This window comes from Natrix helvetica (assembly GCF_964273705.1).
Source record: "Natrix helvetica genome assembly, chromosome: 1".
NCBI lineage: Eukaryota > Metazoa > Chordata > Lepidosauria > Squamata > Natricidae > Natrix > Natrix helvetica.
Window position 1 is genome coordinate 168,132,725 of NC_138548.1, and position 17,164 is coordinate 168,149,888.

Consider the following 17,164-nt stretch of genomic DNA (forward strand, 5'->3'; position numbering starts at 1 on the left):
GATTCCCTGCTCGGATCAGCAAATGTAAATGGTTCACAAGTGGATCTATGTATAGGAGGACAATCACTTACGCTCAACCTTGAGTTCACAATTTGTCTTGTCAGTTCCACAATCACACACGTAATTTCCTTTATCCGCATCTGACACCTTCTTAATTTTCAATATGCGACGCTTGCCGTCGGTCTTTATGGAGATTCTCTTGGAAGCAACCAATTCCTCACCATCTTTATACCACTTCACTGGCACATCTTTACTAAGTTCACATTCCAAAATGACATCGTCTTTCTCAATAGAGGTATAGTCTTGCAATTTCACCGTGAAATATGGATCCGCCTCTATAAGATATGGGTTGGATACGAAGTAGTCATTTGTTTGAAGAGGTTAGTTGTTAACAGTGAGTACATAAAACCATAAACAATTAAATACATAAAGATTAAAATACGCAGAGATTGTACCTGACAACACGAGACAACATAGAATATTACCTAAGACTTTTAGGTGTGCTTGAGTGTGCAAATTCTTTACTACAGCTTTGATTTCAGAGATATCATCCAGTGTCACTTCACTTATTTCCAGTTTGTGATTCTTCCCTTCTGCAGAGATACGAACTGTTCTACTGGTATGAAGTTTTTTGTCATTTTTATGCCAGGTTACAGGCATATTTTCATGAGAAAGTTCAAAATCAAAGTAAGCGGTCTCTCCTTCCTTCACTGTCTGATCTTTGAGGGGAGTGATGAATTTCAGCCTAATACCTGAAAAGGAGTAAATGGTAATGAAAGTAAATGTTATATGGTCATATCTAGCAGTAGGACTTAAATGATTGATCCTTCTGTTAGGGTTTACTTCTGAATTTTTCAAAGTAATCAACTTGCCTTCTACAAACAGTCTTGCTGTGGTCTTCTTTCCTTCAACTTCAGCCGTGTACTCTCCTTCATCATCAAACTGAGAATCATTGATAACTAGAATATGCTTCTTTCCATCTACAATTATGTCAAATTTGTCACCAATTTTGATGATGTCAGTGCCTTTGGACCATATAACATTGGCTTCTCTGGTTAGCACACATTCAAACCTTGCCTGCCGTTTCTCTGGCACGGTCACATCTTTCAGCGGTACAGCAAAATCCAGCTCAATCTCTGTGAATCAAAAAATATCCATCAATATGCAATGTGAGATCTACAGTATTTATTAATTAAATTTATTTGCCATCCATCTCGCCACAAGGTGACTCTTACCAATAGTCCAATTAACACATGAAGTATTTAAATAAAAATCTTACCTTTTACTGTTAGGATAGCTGTAGTAATTGCATTCAAAGCCTGGTAGAGAACTTCCCCGGCCTGATCTAATTTGACTTTATGTAGGGTTAAGAAGCGTTTTCCTCCTTCAGCTTTGATGTCACAAGTCTGAAAGAATTTAAATATTTATGGATAAGGATACTGATTGTTTTATTTTTTTAAATACACTTATAATATCTTTGTGATAACAAAACCTAGTACAGAATTATATGACCTTGTACCAAGGAGTATTTATTTATTATTATTTTCCATCCATAGATATACCTTTTCTTGTCTTGAGCTACTATTAGTTACTATTAACTGTAAACCTTAGCATATACACTTCTTGCTATATCACACTATGAAGCACAATGTAGCTACATAGTTGTAACAAATTAATGAATTCTTAAGTACGTATCCTTACAGGGGATGGTCGAAGGATTTCTCCCTTCAACTTCCATTCCCCAGGGATGTCTTCTTCAGAAATCTCTGCATCAAAATTTGCTGTTTCTTTCTCATAAATTGTAACATCTTCAAGGGGTTTTAGCAACTGAACTTCACGTTCTGTAAAACATAATGCAATTAGTGAAACCTCTTCACAGTCTTGATAGCTTCAGTCTTTATTCTTAACATGTAGGATAGAATCACTGGCAAACATGCTGTACTAATACAGTTTTACACTTACCACCCAAAGTCAGTTTTGCTGGATATCTGCGACCTTCAACTTCAACGGCATATTCTCCGACATCTTCTGGTGAGCAGTTCTTAATTTTGAGGTAGATATGAGGGCCATCTTTTATAATTTCAGTTTTGTCATTGGGTTCAAGAGGAACTTCTTCATCGCCTTTGTACCATTTAATATTTGGCGTATCTTTCACAACGTCACAAGCAAATGTCGCAGTGCCTTTTGGCTTCACATGTTGGTCTCTGATGGGCTTCACCAGCCAGTCCTTTATCATTTCTGCACAAGAGTACACATAATAAATGTATTTCTCTCTTAGTATTTATGGGTATTTTAAAAATCATTTCAATTTTATCTCCTAGGTAACTGTTCACTAAACACAAAGATTAATGATAGCAATCTGTCTTCTGCTTTTCAGATTTTCTTAAGCATTTCAAAATATTTTCTTTTCTCTCTTGCTTCTCCTCACAATTTCACCTGCTTCCTTTGACATTTGGGCTTCTTGTTATGCAATGTAGCTGCACTTATATCAGAAGGGAGAAGGAGAGCTACTGTGTTTTACAGGACTTATTCAAGGACTTCAATAATTAGGTTGCAGTCCCCTTTGAACTTAATGGAGCTGCTTCTTATTAGAAATATGGCATTGTCAGTTTCTTCTTTTCATCTGTCTAGTTGCTTATAACTGGGTATTGTTCAAAGTAATTATTTAATGTCAGATTCATTTGATAGACCTATCAAAGATCTGTGTCCTTGAAGGTTTATTGGGCCCATTTCTAATTCTGGTGCTTCTCAACAGAATATTATTCTATATTGACCCCAGTGCAATTTCTCGCACTTAAAAGGGGAAAAAAACCTCAGGTTAGAAAAAACAAGCTATGCTTCTTTATCTCCTCTTGCTTACTCGACATTTCTCTTCCTTAAGAAAAACAGACCATGTTTATTATTAATAAATAACCTTTAACTTACCAACAACTTTAACAGTTGCTTTACAAGTGAGATCAGTATCTGCAACAGTTACAGTGTACTGGCCACCATCGTTGTCATCAGCATCCATGACTGTAACGGCTCGTTGGAGGCCAATGATGCCGAGAGCAAATTTCCCAGGTCTGTCTGTGATAATTTTCCCATCTTTCCTCCATACTACATCTCTCTCTTTGTTCAGTTCACAGGTTAAATAAAAGGGTTGCCCTTTGACAACAGTATATTCCTCCTCCAGGGTCTTCACAAAGCGCACTGGCAGTTCTGGTGAAGAGGAAAAAGCAGGTTATTTGCATATATTCTTATCTGCACATTGTATAAAACAGGCATTTAATCAGATGTGTTTGTATTCAGAACCCCTCACATGAGAATGCATCTGTGGAGATTACATTAATTTCAGAGGTGGGTTGCTAATCTTTTTACTACCGGTTTGGGCGCACTCCTGCACGCCTGTGACACTGCTGCACATGCACAGAAGCATCTGGATGAGTGGGCGGAGCCTCCCGCCACCACTACTACCAGGTCAGCCGATTTGGGCCGAACCGGCAGCAACCTGCCTCTGATTAATTTCAATTGAGATATTTTATTTACGTGTACAGTATAAAGGTAATATGTACTTACATCAAAAAATCTAAAATGAATAGTTGGGTTGGCCCTTATATTCACAGTGAAGTTAACCTGAAGATACATACTCATATTCTCCTCTTTCCTATGCAACCTTTCCTGTTACAAATAGTCTTCAGAGTACAACCACAACTGGGCCCAAACATTTCTGTTGTTATGTAAGACAGTTGTTAAGTGAGTTTTGTTCCCTTTTATGACCTTTCTTGTCACAGTTGTTAATTGAATCACTGCAATTGTTAAGTTAGTAACACTGTTATTATTAAGTGAATCTGGCTTCCTCATTGATTTTGTCAGAAGGTTATAAAGGAGGATCATGTAAGTACATGCCAGTTGCCTAGCTGCCTGAATTTTGATCATGTGACCATGGGGATACTGCAACGTGTGTGTGAAAATGGCTCTAAGTCACTTTTTCAATGCCCTTGTAACTTTGGACGTTCACTAAATGAATGGCGGTAAGTCAAGGACTACCTGTGTTTGAATTATTAATTATTGTTTAACAGTAGAAACATGCTACTTTATGGGTTCAATAAGAGGCTTCATATTTACAGTAAGATTTGCCTATGCTTTCAGAGACCCACTTATCACATATGCAAGAAGATTTCTCTTGCTTTGCTTTCATGTTAGGGAATCCTGTGGGTCAAACCTGTGCTTATTCTCTACCTTAGCACTTTTATAAGAGTTTTTAAGACACCACCTTTACACTTGATTTTAAATATTAATAATTACAATATTGGTGGTTTTAATTCTCATTACATGTTCATTTCCATTTCTGCACTTTATTCAATATTGTCAGCTATGTTGAACATTCAACAAACGAAAAGGCAAGATATATAAGATGGCACCAAAAACTACCTTCAACAACGAGTTTAGCTGTTGATGTCTTTTCTTTGTTTCCCAGTTTTAGGACACAAGTGTACTCCCCAGCATCTGAAAGCTGAACGTCAATAATATGGAGCTTGCGGTCTTTGCCATCAGACAGGAACCTGTGCTTGGGGCTTTCCCGGATATTGAAGCCATCCTTCATCCAAGAAGTGGAAGCAGTAGATGGAGAGATGAGGCATTCAAAGATGGCTGAAGAGCCAATAGACTCTGCTTCTGTCAGCACAATATCTTTAATCTCTGTCACAAACTTGAGTGGAACAGCTTTCAGTTGGTATGTGAAGGGAGGCTCTTCAGGTGGCTTGTCTCCTCCACTTCCTGGCCTTAATTTCCTCCTTTCTGCATCAAGGGGTGAAGGTGTCTTTTTGGCTGCATATCAGAGAAGTAAAAAAAAACCATAGAACTTACAATCTATTGCCATGAATTCTATTCTCGTGTATGTATGCATCTGAAGCTAGCTACTCAGTTATCAGATCTGATAAAGCTCAACACAGAGAAAAAAATCTTTGCATTTTTAATTGGTTAAATCAGAGTGCGAAAAGGGTCATTTAAATTATGTTCAACACGTGGAATACTGAAATCTAGGCTCAAAATTTATTTTTAAACATGCCAGAAAAAGATTTGAATTTTATCTCTTTCTTACCTTTAATAGGACTTCTACCCTTGGCAGCTTCCTCCTTTGGTGTAATTTTGGGCTCTGGCATAAAATACCAAGAGGATTACAAATGAAGTAATGTTTTAAATATATCCTTTTTTTTTTTAAAAAAAGTATCATTTTATTTAAATTAGTACCATTATGATTATTCTGTGTGTGTCCTTATAAATTGATCTTATTTTTATGATTTGTTTCAAATAAAATGAACTATTTGGAAGTTTCTGATAAATAATGAAAAAATATTTGGACAGATGGACACACATTTTTCTGGGTCCCATGGAATATTTAAAGCCGGTTTTAAAAGCTGGCAATGAAAGGACTGCTGTTTATTGTCCACTTGTTAAAAAAAGCTTATCATGTGATGCTATTCAATTATACATGAAAGGAGAAAAATAAAAATAAATGGTACTTTGACATTAACTTAGACATTAATGTCATATACATACATTCATACATACATACATACATTGTATACTAGATTCTCCAATGTTTCTGGCTTTCCGGACCAGTGATGGGGTGGACAGGGGACGGTTCTATGCAAATAGCCAGTAAGTGTACGTACACAGCTCCATTTGTGTGTGCCTGCCTCTCAGTTAAATGGAGCGAGCACATGCTCTCCCGCTGCTCGTACGAGTGAGGATGCGTGTGTGCATCAACTCACTGGCCATTCTGCGGCCTGGTTGCAAATCTCTTATGGCCCATAATGGGCTACGGCCCACAGGTTGGGGAGACCTGCTATATACCCCCCCCCCCGGATATTTCTGTTCAACATTGTTGCGCTGCATACATGTAAAACAGCATATCAGTCCTTTTTGTCCTGCCATAATATCTACAATTCACAAAATATGCCTACAAGAAAGTTCTTGAGGAAACAAGTGGCAACAGGAGCTCCCCATATTTCCTAAACTTGCCTGTATAATGGTGTTTATCCTCATCCTTCTAGAGGAGAATATAGCCTAGCAGCTCACTATTCACAAGTACAATTTGTCCTAATTCTTCCACATATAATTTATAGCTACTGGGTTTTTATTGCTGTTCTGAGCCACCCAGAGATGGCGGCCATACAGATCATTCTGTAGAAGAGTAATGCAAATGAATGAAGTTAGTAGAGAGCCAGAATTCATACCGGCTTTCTTTCCAACCACTGGAGCTGTCACAGGAGCAACTTCAGGTGCTGGTTCTGCAGCTGGCTTAGGAGATTTCAGAGCTGTGGATAGAATTAAGCAGCATTTTGAAAATGAAAGTTTCATTTCTCACTTTATGTGCATACATTATAGTAACACTTAGATTACTACTATAAATTGACTAACAGGTTGTTTAAAATGACTTACCTACAGCAGGCTTTGGTTCAGGAATTGTTGCTGGTTTAGGTTCTGGAACTTTAAACACAAAAAGAACAAATTGATTAATGAACCATCATGCAGATAGAATACTGAAAATCATCTAGAATGCAAAGGTTAAATAGACAGACACAACAGCAGAAGACAATCACTTCAATTTCACTGTCATAATCTTCACCCCTGCAAACATAACTGGTTTGAGCCATGCAGAGTCAAATAAAAGAATCATAAAGGAGGAGGAGAAGAAGAAAAGAAGAAGAAATAATTGGATGTGGAAGAATGAGATAGTAGTTAGAGCAGCATAAAGATTGTAGCGTTTATGGTTGCTTTAAATGAAATATTATTTTAACTTGCATACCAAGATCAGCTTCAAGTTTAGTTTATAGCAGCAAAGAAAAGAGCAATGTCATTTATGTATACCTTTGGATGGTTCAAGCACTGGTTTTTCTATTTCTTCTTTTTTCTTGATTGGTGGAATCTCAATTTTCTTCTTTTCAATTGTTGGCACTTAAAAAAAAAGTTTTATTTGGAAGCTGAATGTAAACATTTGGGCTTCCAATATATTATTTGTCATGAAAAACATAGAAGTAGATGGTATTATTTTTAATGAAGAGGTTGCCAATGTTACTAAGTATGTCAAAGATGACAAAAAGATAAAAAAGACAAGACAAAATAAGAGTTCACAGAATATAAATCAGTCATTGCCTTTCTATTGGATTTCTTTCAAGACTCGCAAGGAATAAATGTATCGAAGGATAAGAAGAGATAAACCTGTTACATTACATATTATGTCCCAAATCTTTGGGAAATGTTTGAATTCAGGATCTTTTTAGTTTTTATACTGTTTAGACATTAATAATTGAAAATTGGATTGCTATATTGTGGTTTATGTGCTGGAAATATTTATGAAACTGGAGTCTTAAACTGAGTTTGTTAATGGATAATTTCATAGCTATCTTCTTTTTATTTGTACCTTCAGGCTTCTTAATTTTTTCAACAGGCTTCGGTTCAACTTTAGGTTTCTCTGGTTTAGGTTCTTCCTCCTCAGGCTTCTTAACAGCTTTTGTGACTTTAAAAAAAAAAGGATTTTCTTTCAAAAACATTTGGGTGAATTGTAAAACAATTTTTCTTGTAATAAACTCCCCCCTCTATTTAAAATACCCGTATTTTTCGGAGTATAAGATGCACCGGAGTATAAGACACACCAAGCTTTTGAAGAGGCAAATTTTAAAAAAAAATAGGTAGGTAGATAGAGGGATATATATAGAGAGAAATATGGTAGATAGGGAGAGAGAGAGAGGGTAGGTAGGTAGGTAGATAAAGGGATAGAGAGAGAGAGAGAGAGAGAAATAGAGAGAGAAATACAGTAGGTAGGTGGGGGGGGGGAGAGTGTGTAGGAAGGTAGAGGGATAGAGAGAAATGGAAAGAGATAGAGAGAGAGAGAAGTACAGTACATAGGTAGGGAGAGAGAGAGTAGGTAGCTTGGTAGGTAGAGGGATAGAGAGAGAGAAATAGAGAGAGAGAGAAATACAGTAGATAGGTAGGGAGAGAGAGAGAGTAGGTAAGTTGGTAAGTAGAGGGAGAGAGAAATAGAGAGAGAGAAATACAGTAGGTAGTTAGGGAGAGAGAGAGAGAGAGAGAGAAATAGAGAGACACAGAGAGAAATACAGTAGGTAGGAAGAGAGAGAGAGAGAGAGTAGGTAGGTTGGTAGGTAGAGGGATAGAGAGAGAGAAAGAGAGAAATACAGTAGATAGGTATGGAGAGCGAGAAAGAGAGTAGGTAGGTAGGTATGTAGGGAGAGAGAGAGAGAGAGAGAGAGAGAGAGAGAAATACAGTAGGTAGTTCGGGAGAGAGGTAGAGGGAGAGAGAGAGAGAGAGAGAGAGAGAGAGAGAGAGAGGGAGAGAGAAATACAGTAGGTAGGTAGGGAAAGAGAGAGAGTAGGTAGGTAGATAGATGTTTCCAGGTGTATTTAACCATATGCTGGAGAAGGAAATAGCTGACAATCTGCAGCACCTAAGACTTTGTTTCTGCTGGCACAGCATTTGATCAATGTAATTCTCATCAATCAGTTAAAGAGCTTTCCAAAAGGGGAAAAAAGTTTTTTCACTCGGCAAACCTCCCCAAAATGGCCCGTTTTCACAAAAACGGGCACATTTTTTTAAAAAAAAGACATGAATAGCCTTGGGGAGGGCTTGCAGAGTGCTCCTGGGGGGGGGCAGAAACGAGCAAAAAACGGCCATTTTTTGCAAAAACAGGCCCATTTTTTGTCAAAACATTGCATGTATCACCCTATGGAGACTTATAGAGTATTGCTGGGGGCTGGTGGGGACAAAACACGGTCCGTTTTTTGCTCATTTCTGCCCTCCCCAGTACACAGGAACTCTCCGAAAGCCTCCATAAGGGTATGCACGGCCATTTTGGTGAAGGGGGCGGGGCTTCGGGGGCAAAAAATGCTGTATTCGATGTATAAGACACCCCCAGATTTTCAGACTCTTTTTTGAGGAAAAAAGGTGTGTCTTATACTCCAAAAATACGGTATATAGACAAATGGAATAAATATAAAGGGTACAATAGTGAAACCACATACTGAATTCTTTATTTCAAGTTACCCAATTGGCAGTTGGACAGTGATGACCAAGTTGATAAACTAATTATCAAATGAAATGGCATGATGCACCCTTTTATCGCTGCTTCACATGAAGGAATTTCTTTGGAGAGAGGGTGAAATCTAATGCATTTTTTAAATTAAAAACTTAAAAATTCTTCTAGGAACAAGAATGATAGTAGGTCATTTTATGATGTAATTACTATGGTGATCAAAAGTTCTAAAAATATGGTATCTCTACTAGATGTTTAGCAGATAGAATCCTAGTGGCCCAGTGGTTAAAACACATTATTGAAGGCAAACTCTTCCCACAGTTCGATTTGGAGGGGGGGGGGGGGGGCTCAAGGTTGACTCAGCCTTCCATCCTTTTGAGGTAGGTAAAATGAGGATCCAGATTGTTGGGGACAATATGCTGACTCTGTAAACCACCTAGAAAGTGCTGTAAAGCACAATGGGGCAGTATATAAGTCTAAGTGCTACTGCAATCTAGACAGTAAGAAACATGAGAAGGTTTCATTTGAACCAGCAGGTGAGTTATCTGCTTGACACAAGTCTCTAAGAGCCCCTCAAAAATATGTACCTATTTTTTTTTAAATAATAGAGACCAATAACTATACCTCTTTTCAGAACCACTTCTTCCTTAGGTGTAGGAGGAGGGGGCTCACGAACCGGTTTCCGTGGTTTCAATCCAGGTGCTTGAAATGATATCAAATTCAGAATAAGCGATAGTGATAATTGTCTATACCTTATGTCAGTATTTGATGTATTATAAGAAAGAAATACTAAAGTTTGGGAGATTAATGTGTATGTTGCTTCTGAGAAATCTTTTAGCTTCACTTCAGCCAAATATAGGAAAGCTACCAAATTTCTGTAAATCTTCTGTTTCTAAATACTTTTCTCAGAGACTTATTATTAAAAGATCAACAACAATATTTATAACAGAAGATAATTTTTGCATTTTATGAAGGGTTTTTTTTGTGTCTGTGTGCAAGCATTAGTGTTATAAGTGACAGAAGATCCCGTCAGAAATGAAACCATGCGGAGATGAAATCTAAGTGAAATGAAGATACCACATAAAGACACGCATGGGAAGAAAAACTTGACAGCAAAGTAGAAGAATATCAAGAAAGAAAGAAAAAGCATGCATTATCTCACAGCACTTCATGGGAAGGGGAAGAATCTTTCTGAGGTATATATAGCCTGAAATGCTTATATCATGCAATTTATTGTTTCCTGTCTATGTCTATTGGTGAAGACAACCGTTTCTGCTGAAATCTCAATAGCTTTTGTATATCGAGCATTCTCTTTATTTTCCAAGCTACAGTATATAATTTAGTTTGCCTTAAGAATCTCCTTAGTGAAAATGTAAGTAAAGGAAAGAAAATTCTTGAGAAAGAAAATTCACATTCTTGTTTTCAGTCAGAATATTAAGTAAAATGCAAGATGAACATATATTGTTTCTTTTGTTATTCTTTTGTTCACTTTCATATACAGGAAATAATTATATTTGGGTTTTTTTAATCATAATTTCCACTTTGACCTCTAGACATATATGCTTCTAAATAAATATTATCACTAGCATGTATGGGTATAAACATTCTTAGATCTATTCAGCTGGATTTGGATATTGTAATGCTTCCAAATGTTTAATTTCAATAATAGATTGTTAAAAAAGGTACATGTAGCTTTCTAATTTGCCATATTACTAAAAAAAAAAAGTCCTACAAGTGGAAAAATGTAAATCCTGGAGCAACAGTTAAATAATTAATGGACTTGAATGCATAAACTCAGCGAATAAGTTAATATTAGGTCATCTTAGTAAATTAATCATTACCAAATAGCAGTGTTAGAATAAAAAATATGTAGAAAATGCTCAATTAAAAATGCATTAATGTATTAATGGTATAATTCTATAGTTGTTTACAGAGAAATTACTGAGCGTAATAAGGTTTATTCCTAAGTAAATTGGTTATAGTATGGCAGCCAAAAGTCTCATACTTTCAGAAAAGGGTTATTGTGAATCAAATATGTATTAGTTATAATAGTTGAGTCTTTATAAGATTAAAAATGGCTTGATATTGTGCTTATACCTTTAAGCTGAACCTTTTCCTCCTTAACTTCCTCTTTTGGTGGGATAAGAACACGGGGTTTGGGTTTTAGGAGTATCTTCTTTTCTGGCTCTGGTTCTTTAAATGATACGTAATAGATTTTAGAGCAGGCATAATTATGCTGTTCACTTCAGGTGAAAACTTCTAATGTATCACAGAAAACCCACCTACTAATACCATTAGTAAAATGTCAACAGGGAAACTGCATACGCTATGCTATGCTATGCTATGCTATAAATTAATTCAGATTAAAATACTTGATATGATGAACACCATAGCATCAATTCCAAAACTGTAGTAGCAGAATTTGAAGATTATCTCTCTAAATCCTACGAGTAATTGCTTTCATAGCCAAAAAATAAGGTGCCACAGAAATTAAGATGATAGGACAGATACAAACAAAAGTATACACGCACAGACATAAAAATAACACATGTATATCACCAAATGAACATATATAATTCCTATGAGATGAAGATGGACATGCAGATGGAAGAGGTATTACTCATTCTGCGAGTTATATACCTTCCGTTGGAATTACGTCTTCTTTTTCTGGAATAGGAACAGGTTCTTCAGTTTCAAATTCCTCAATAACTTCCGCCTCTTTAAAGAATATCGATAACTAACATAAGATCTTCATTTCAAAGACTGAATGGCAAAAAGAACTGAAACACAATAGTCCTTGGACTTCAACACATTCATTCACAGAGATACACCACATCATACATTGATAAGGAGCTCTGGTGGCGCAGTAGTTAAAGTGCAGTATTGCAGGCAGGCTCTGCCCACAACCTGGAGTTTGATCCTGACGGGGCTCAAGGTTCACTCAGTCTTCCGTCCTACTGAGGTTGGTAAAATGATTGTTGGGGGCAATATGCTGACATTGTAAACTTCCCAGAGAATGCTGTAAAGCACTATGGGGCGGCATACAAGCCTAAATGTTATTGCTGTACACTGAAGATTTCCATATATGTAAACTGGTGGCAGTACTTAGGTGACCTTGGCAGTTTGGTAACAGACTACCAAGTCTGTTGCGTAACAGACCTTAGTAGTTGGGTAACAGACTACCAAGAATTCCTAGGCCACATTGGATAGAGAACAGAATATCCTGAAAGAAGATAATGATAAACCAGGCCATGTTTTTAAAAAAACTTCATGGATGTTTAAAATTACCAGCTGGGGCTCAGCTCAGCTTGAAGGAAACTTTACCTATGGTAGTGTGTTGACAGGAAATCCACTTGGACTCCAGACCTATATAACTTGCCTCTCTGCATTTGGAAATGATTGGTTAAGTTGTATATACAATTTAATTGGAATTAAAATGCTTAGCTTTTTCTGCATTATAAAATAAGTTTTGAAACATGGCGTTTAATGGTTGCAAGCAATATAAACATTCACCCTATAGTGGTAGGACAGGGTTTTGGGAACATGCACGTCACATTTATCTGCAACTCTTTAAACCAATATGACTTCTCTTGAGATAGCCTCACCATCCTGGGGAAAGAGGCAGTTGTTTTAAGGAGTGATAGACAGGTTTCCATGAACGGCCCTTTGTGCTCTGATGCATCTTTTTGGCCTCAAATCAGAAGTGCTTTGCAACTTCTCTTTGTGTCTCTTTGGCTAGGACTGTTTTATAAAGAAAGCACAAGTACACCACCTGCACCACATACAAACATATATATGATACGTGTAGACATCTATATAAAGGTAAAGATAAAGGTTCCCCTCGCACATATGTGCTAGTCATTCCAGAGTCTAGGGGGCGGTGCTCATCTCCATTTCAAAGCCGAAGACATCTATATACGACAGCATAAAACATCAGGACAAGCCAGGCAGAAACAAAAGTGTGCAAACAAAGGCATCAGTGAAGACATCTACCTTCCTCAGTTGGATGTTCTGACTCTTTGGGCACAGCAATGGGCACTTTTTCTTCTTAGGCACTTGGGGCACTTCTAAAGATTTTAGTATGTTTTGCTTTGGTGAATATTATACAGGGTACTTAAAGCTTTAGGACTCAAAGTAGAAGAGTCAACACAACATAAAAGTTAAGACAAAGACACACAGGGATATGCTTTGGGTTTAAAGGCAAAAATGTTCTTGGACCACACAACCAAAATGTTCTTTGAGCCTGTGTGTATAAGAGCCCTGGTAGCGCTGTGCTTAGAATGCAGTATTGCAGGCTGACTTTGCTTACAGCTAGGAGTTCGATCCTGAACCCCTTCTTTTTCCCCATATACTTTGAAACACCCTTTTGCGTTTGTGCAAACCAAACACACTGTCTACCTATACATACAATGTGCATATATGTATAGGCACATGGCATTTATGAGGATGTGTATCTTTGGCTGATGGATGTTCTGGCTCTTTAGGTACAGCAACAGGTACTTTTCCTTCTGGCACTGCTTTCTTAGGCACTTCAAGAGATTTTAATCTGTTTTACTTTTGTGGATAATTATATTGAGGTGCTTAATTAAATTGAGGTACTTTAAACTATGACTATTTTTAAATCACTGAGAGTCCTTAGTTAGATTATGGTGGTTTATAAATGTAATAAATATATATATTTTGCCCTGAAGGGATTATTTTTGAGGGAATGCAGAGAGTTTTGAATAGAGGAGAGAAATTGAAAGCTCTACTTCCCAAGCAGACTGCTGCTCCCATGAAAATGGATTCCATCATAATCTTTTCTCTCACTCTGATTTAGGCTCATCATGCAACTAATGGATATTAATACAAATTACAAACTCAACAATAAACTAACACAAAGAAAATACAGTTATAACATAGTAAATGTAGCTTTTCAATAGATGAAGAAGAAATTCTGAGTTTTTCTTTTTCTTTTTTCTTTTTGGCAGACTCTCAAGGTACTATCAAGATATGAGATTCCTTTTTAAGTTGAAAATAAGCATAGGACCAAATATGAAAAACAGAACAGATGAAGACTTCTGAAACACAAGACTGATAATGCACAGACTAAAGTGAACATTACACACATACACAAATATATAAGATGGATTCCACGGATTTCAGAAGAGACACTACAGAAGAGAACATTTGAAGAGATGTTAAAAACAAAAGAATTATTTTGTTTAGGTACATTTATCATTAGTGACATGAACCTATAGCTGGTGGTGGCTTGGGCATTTTTAGCTTGTACTTTCTTTTCTGGAACTTGGTTTAGTGAGTAATTCAGGTACTTTAAAGATATTAGTAAATGTGTTAATGAAAGAGGAACATAAATCCACAGGCACAACAGACATTAAGACTGTATATCCTATGCACTTTTTACCCGAGGATAAGTTTGATTGAAATTACTTCGGAACAGCTATACATGGAATTACATATACTAAGTCATCCAACTGCATGAGTGCTAATGAATCTGCTTCTCTACTTACAACCATTCTATGCATATATTAATCCATTTCAAATTCAAAACAGGTGAAAAAATGGCTGTTATTCCGTAAGTTCAAAATAAACCTGATACAAGTTTTAATTAAAGCAGAACACTTTAACTTTGCTATAGGAAGTTATAAGTTCAAAAGATTCACTTTTGAAAATTCTTTGCATGGTACTAATAATACACCCAGACTTAATGCAATTGATTTACTAATACCTTAACATACACTCTATTTTTGCAAATATATGCCAATTCCTTTAAAGGATCAAAATGCCATATTGTTTTTCTTCCATTCAACCCCATTTAGACAGACAGGCAAAACATATATTTGCATGCAAACTACAGTAATGTGAATCTAAATAGTTTTTGATTTTCTGAAAAGAATGCTTCTATAATTGTGAATTTTTGATTTACAGAAGAGACATTATGCTGTACAAAACATTACACTGTGTACCTTTAACTGGTTCAGGTTTTTTAGGTTCTACAGTGATCTCAGGTTCTTCAGGGGCGACAGGTTCGGGCTCCTCAGGGGAAATCTCTTCTGGCATTTCAATGATATGTATTTCAGGTTCTGGCACTTCAAAAGCTTCAACTGTTTCAGGTTCTTCAAAAGCAGTGACGGCTTCTATGTCTTGGTGAACAGGCACATATTTCCGTTCTTTATATCCAATGAATGTTTTCACCTCTCGTTCTTCTTCAAGTTCCGGTGTTTCTGGTGGAAGTTGTGGCTTTTTAAATTCAGGTTCTGGCTTTTTAGAAGGTTCTACTTTCTTAGGCACAGGAGTAAGCTTGGCCTTCTTAAATGCAGGTTCTGGTTTTTTGGGCACAGCTGGTTCTGTTTTTTTGGGAACAGCTTGTTCTGGTTTTTTGGGAACACCAACCGGCTTTGGCTTTTTTGGTGTAATGGCTGGTTCTTCAGGAGGAGGAACGACTTTGGGTTTTTTAGGAACCTCAGAAGGTTCTTCAGGAACAGGAGCAACCTCAGGCTCTTCGGCAACAACAGGCTTGGGCTCCTCAGGGGAAACCTCCTCTAGCACTTCAAGGATATGTACTTCAGGTTCTGGCACTTCAAAAGCTTCAACAGTTTCAGGTTCTTCGAATGCAGTGATGGCTTCTATGTCTTGGTGAACAGGGATATATTTCCTTTCTCTGAATCCAATGAAGGTCTGTACCTCTCGTTCTTCTTCATGCTCCACAGTCTCTGGTGGAGGTTCTGGTTTCTTAAATTCTGGTTCTTTTTTCTTAGGTGGTTCTGCTTTTTTAGGTACAGGAGTAAGCACGGTCTTCTTAAAAGCAGGTTCTGGTTTTTTGGGCACAGGTGGTTCTGGTTTTTTAGGCACAGCCACTGCCTTGGGCTTTTTCGGTGTAATAGCTGGAGCAGGTTCTTTAGGAGGAGGAACAACTTTGGGTTTTTTAGGAACCCCAATAGGTTTTTTAGGTACTTCAGGAGGTTCTTCAGGAACAGGAGCAACCTCAGGTTCTTCAAGAACAGGAGCCACCTCAGGTTCTTCAGGAACATCAGTGACCTCGGGTTCTTCAGGAACATCAGTGACCTCGGGTTCTTCAGGAACAAAAGCAGGTTCAGGTTCTTCATATGCAACAATATCCTCTGGTTCTTCAAGAACGTATACTTCAGGCTCTGTAACTTCAAAAGCTGAAGCCCGCTCAGGTTCTTCAAATGCACTGATGGCTTCAGCTTCATCTTTGTACACAGCTATACGTTTCTCTTCTCTATGTGCAACGAACGTTTGTATTTCTTTTTCTTCTTTACGTTCTACAATTTCTGGTGGACGCTCTGGTTTTTTAATCTTGATTATTGGTTTCTTAGGCACTTCTACAGGTTCAGGTTTTTTAGGTATGGGAGTAACTTTGGGCTTTTTGGGCACTGCCACAACTGGTTTTTTAGGCACAGCTGGTTCAGGTTTCTTGGGCACAGCAACTGGTACAATGGCTGGTTCTTCAGGTTCGGCAACAGGTTCAGATTCTGCAGGAGAAACAACGGCCTCCCATTGTTCCAAAATGTATTCTTCAGGCTCTGTTACTTCAAACACAGCCGCATGCTCAGGTTCTTCTAATGCACCGATGGCTTCTACATCTTGGTGAACAGTCACAATTTTCTCTTCTCTGTATCCAATGACAGTATGGATTTCTCGTTCTTCTTCATAAACTTCTTTAGCTGGTGGAGGTTCAGGTTTCTTAGGCACGGCTTTCGGTTTTTTAGGCACAGCAGTAGGTTCTGCTTTCTTAGGGACTGTGGTAGGTTTTGGTTTCTTGGGCACAATAGCAGGTTTAGGTTCTTCAAGAACAACAGTGACTTCAGTTTCTTCCTCATGAACAAAGGTTTCTATTTCTTCAGTCACAGCCACAGTTTCTGGCTCTTCTGTCACTGCAAAATGCTCTGGTTCTTTAGATAAAACAAGAATTACTTTTTTATTGGCAAAAATGTTTTGACATATTTTGGAAGTTTAAAAGAGTTGAGCATTCTTTAAGAACGGTTAAAGATATTTGAGCTCACATGACAATACAATGTAAGAGTAAGAGAAAGAGTAAGAAGAGTAAGAATAAGAGGAGGTACAAGAACAATGAAACACAATAAAAAGCATAACAAAATTAGCCA

General features: G+C 37.4%; 1 protein-coding gene across 1 annotated transcript in view; it reads right to left on the reverse strand.

The window, feature by feature from the left end:
• TTN (titin) overlaps positions 1-17,164 on the reverse strand; it is a 311,080-nt gene that overhangs the window by 117,318 nt on the left and 176,598 nt on the right. Inside the window, exons 188-203 of the mRNA XM_081956298.1 lie at positions 15,002-16,951; positions 11,133-11,228; positions 9,660-9,737; positions 7,409-7,504; positions 6,856-6,942; positions 6,427-6,474; positions 6,222-6,302; positions 5,084-5,137; positions 4,414-4,809; positions 2,926-3,201; positions 1,963-2,238; positions 1,702-1,841; positions 1,280-1,406; positions 873-1,136; positions 486-752; positions 72-335 (exon numbers count right to left, since the gene is read on the reverse strand). Coding sequence (XP_081812424.1) covers positions 72-335; positions 486-752; positions 873-1,136; positions 1,280-1,406; positions 1,702-1,841; positions 1,963-2,238; positions 2,926-3,201; positions 4,414-4,809; positions 5,084-5,137; positions 6,222-6,302; positions 6,427-6,474; positions 6,856-6,942; positions 7,409-7,504; positions 9,660-9,737; positions 11,133-11,228; positions 15,002-16,951 — 4,500 coding nt within the window. The remainder of the gene's footprint in view (positions 1-71; positions 336-485; positions 753-872; positions 1,137-1,279; positions 1,407-1,701; positions 1,842-1,962; positions 2,239-2,925; positions 3,202-4,413; positions 4,810-5,083; positions 5,138-6,221; positions 6,303-6,426; positions 6,475-6,855; positions 6,943-7,408; positions 7,505-9,659; positions 9,738-11,132; positions 11,229-15,001; positions 16,952-17,164) is intronic.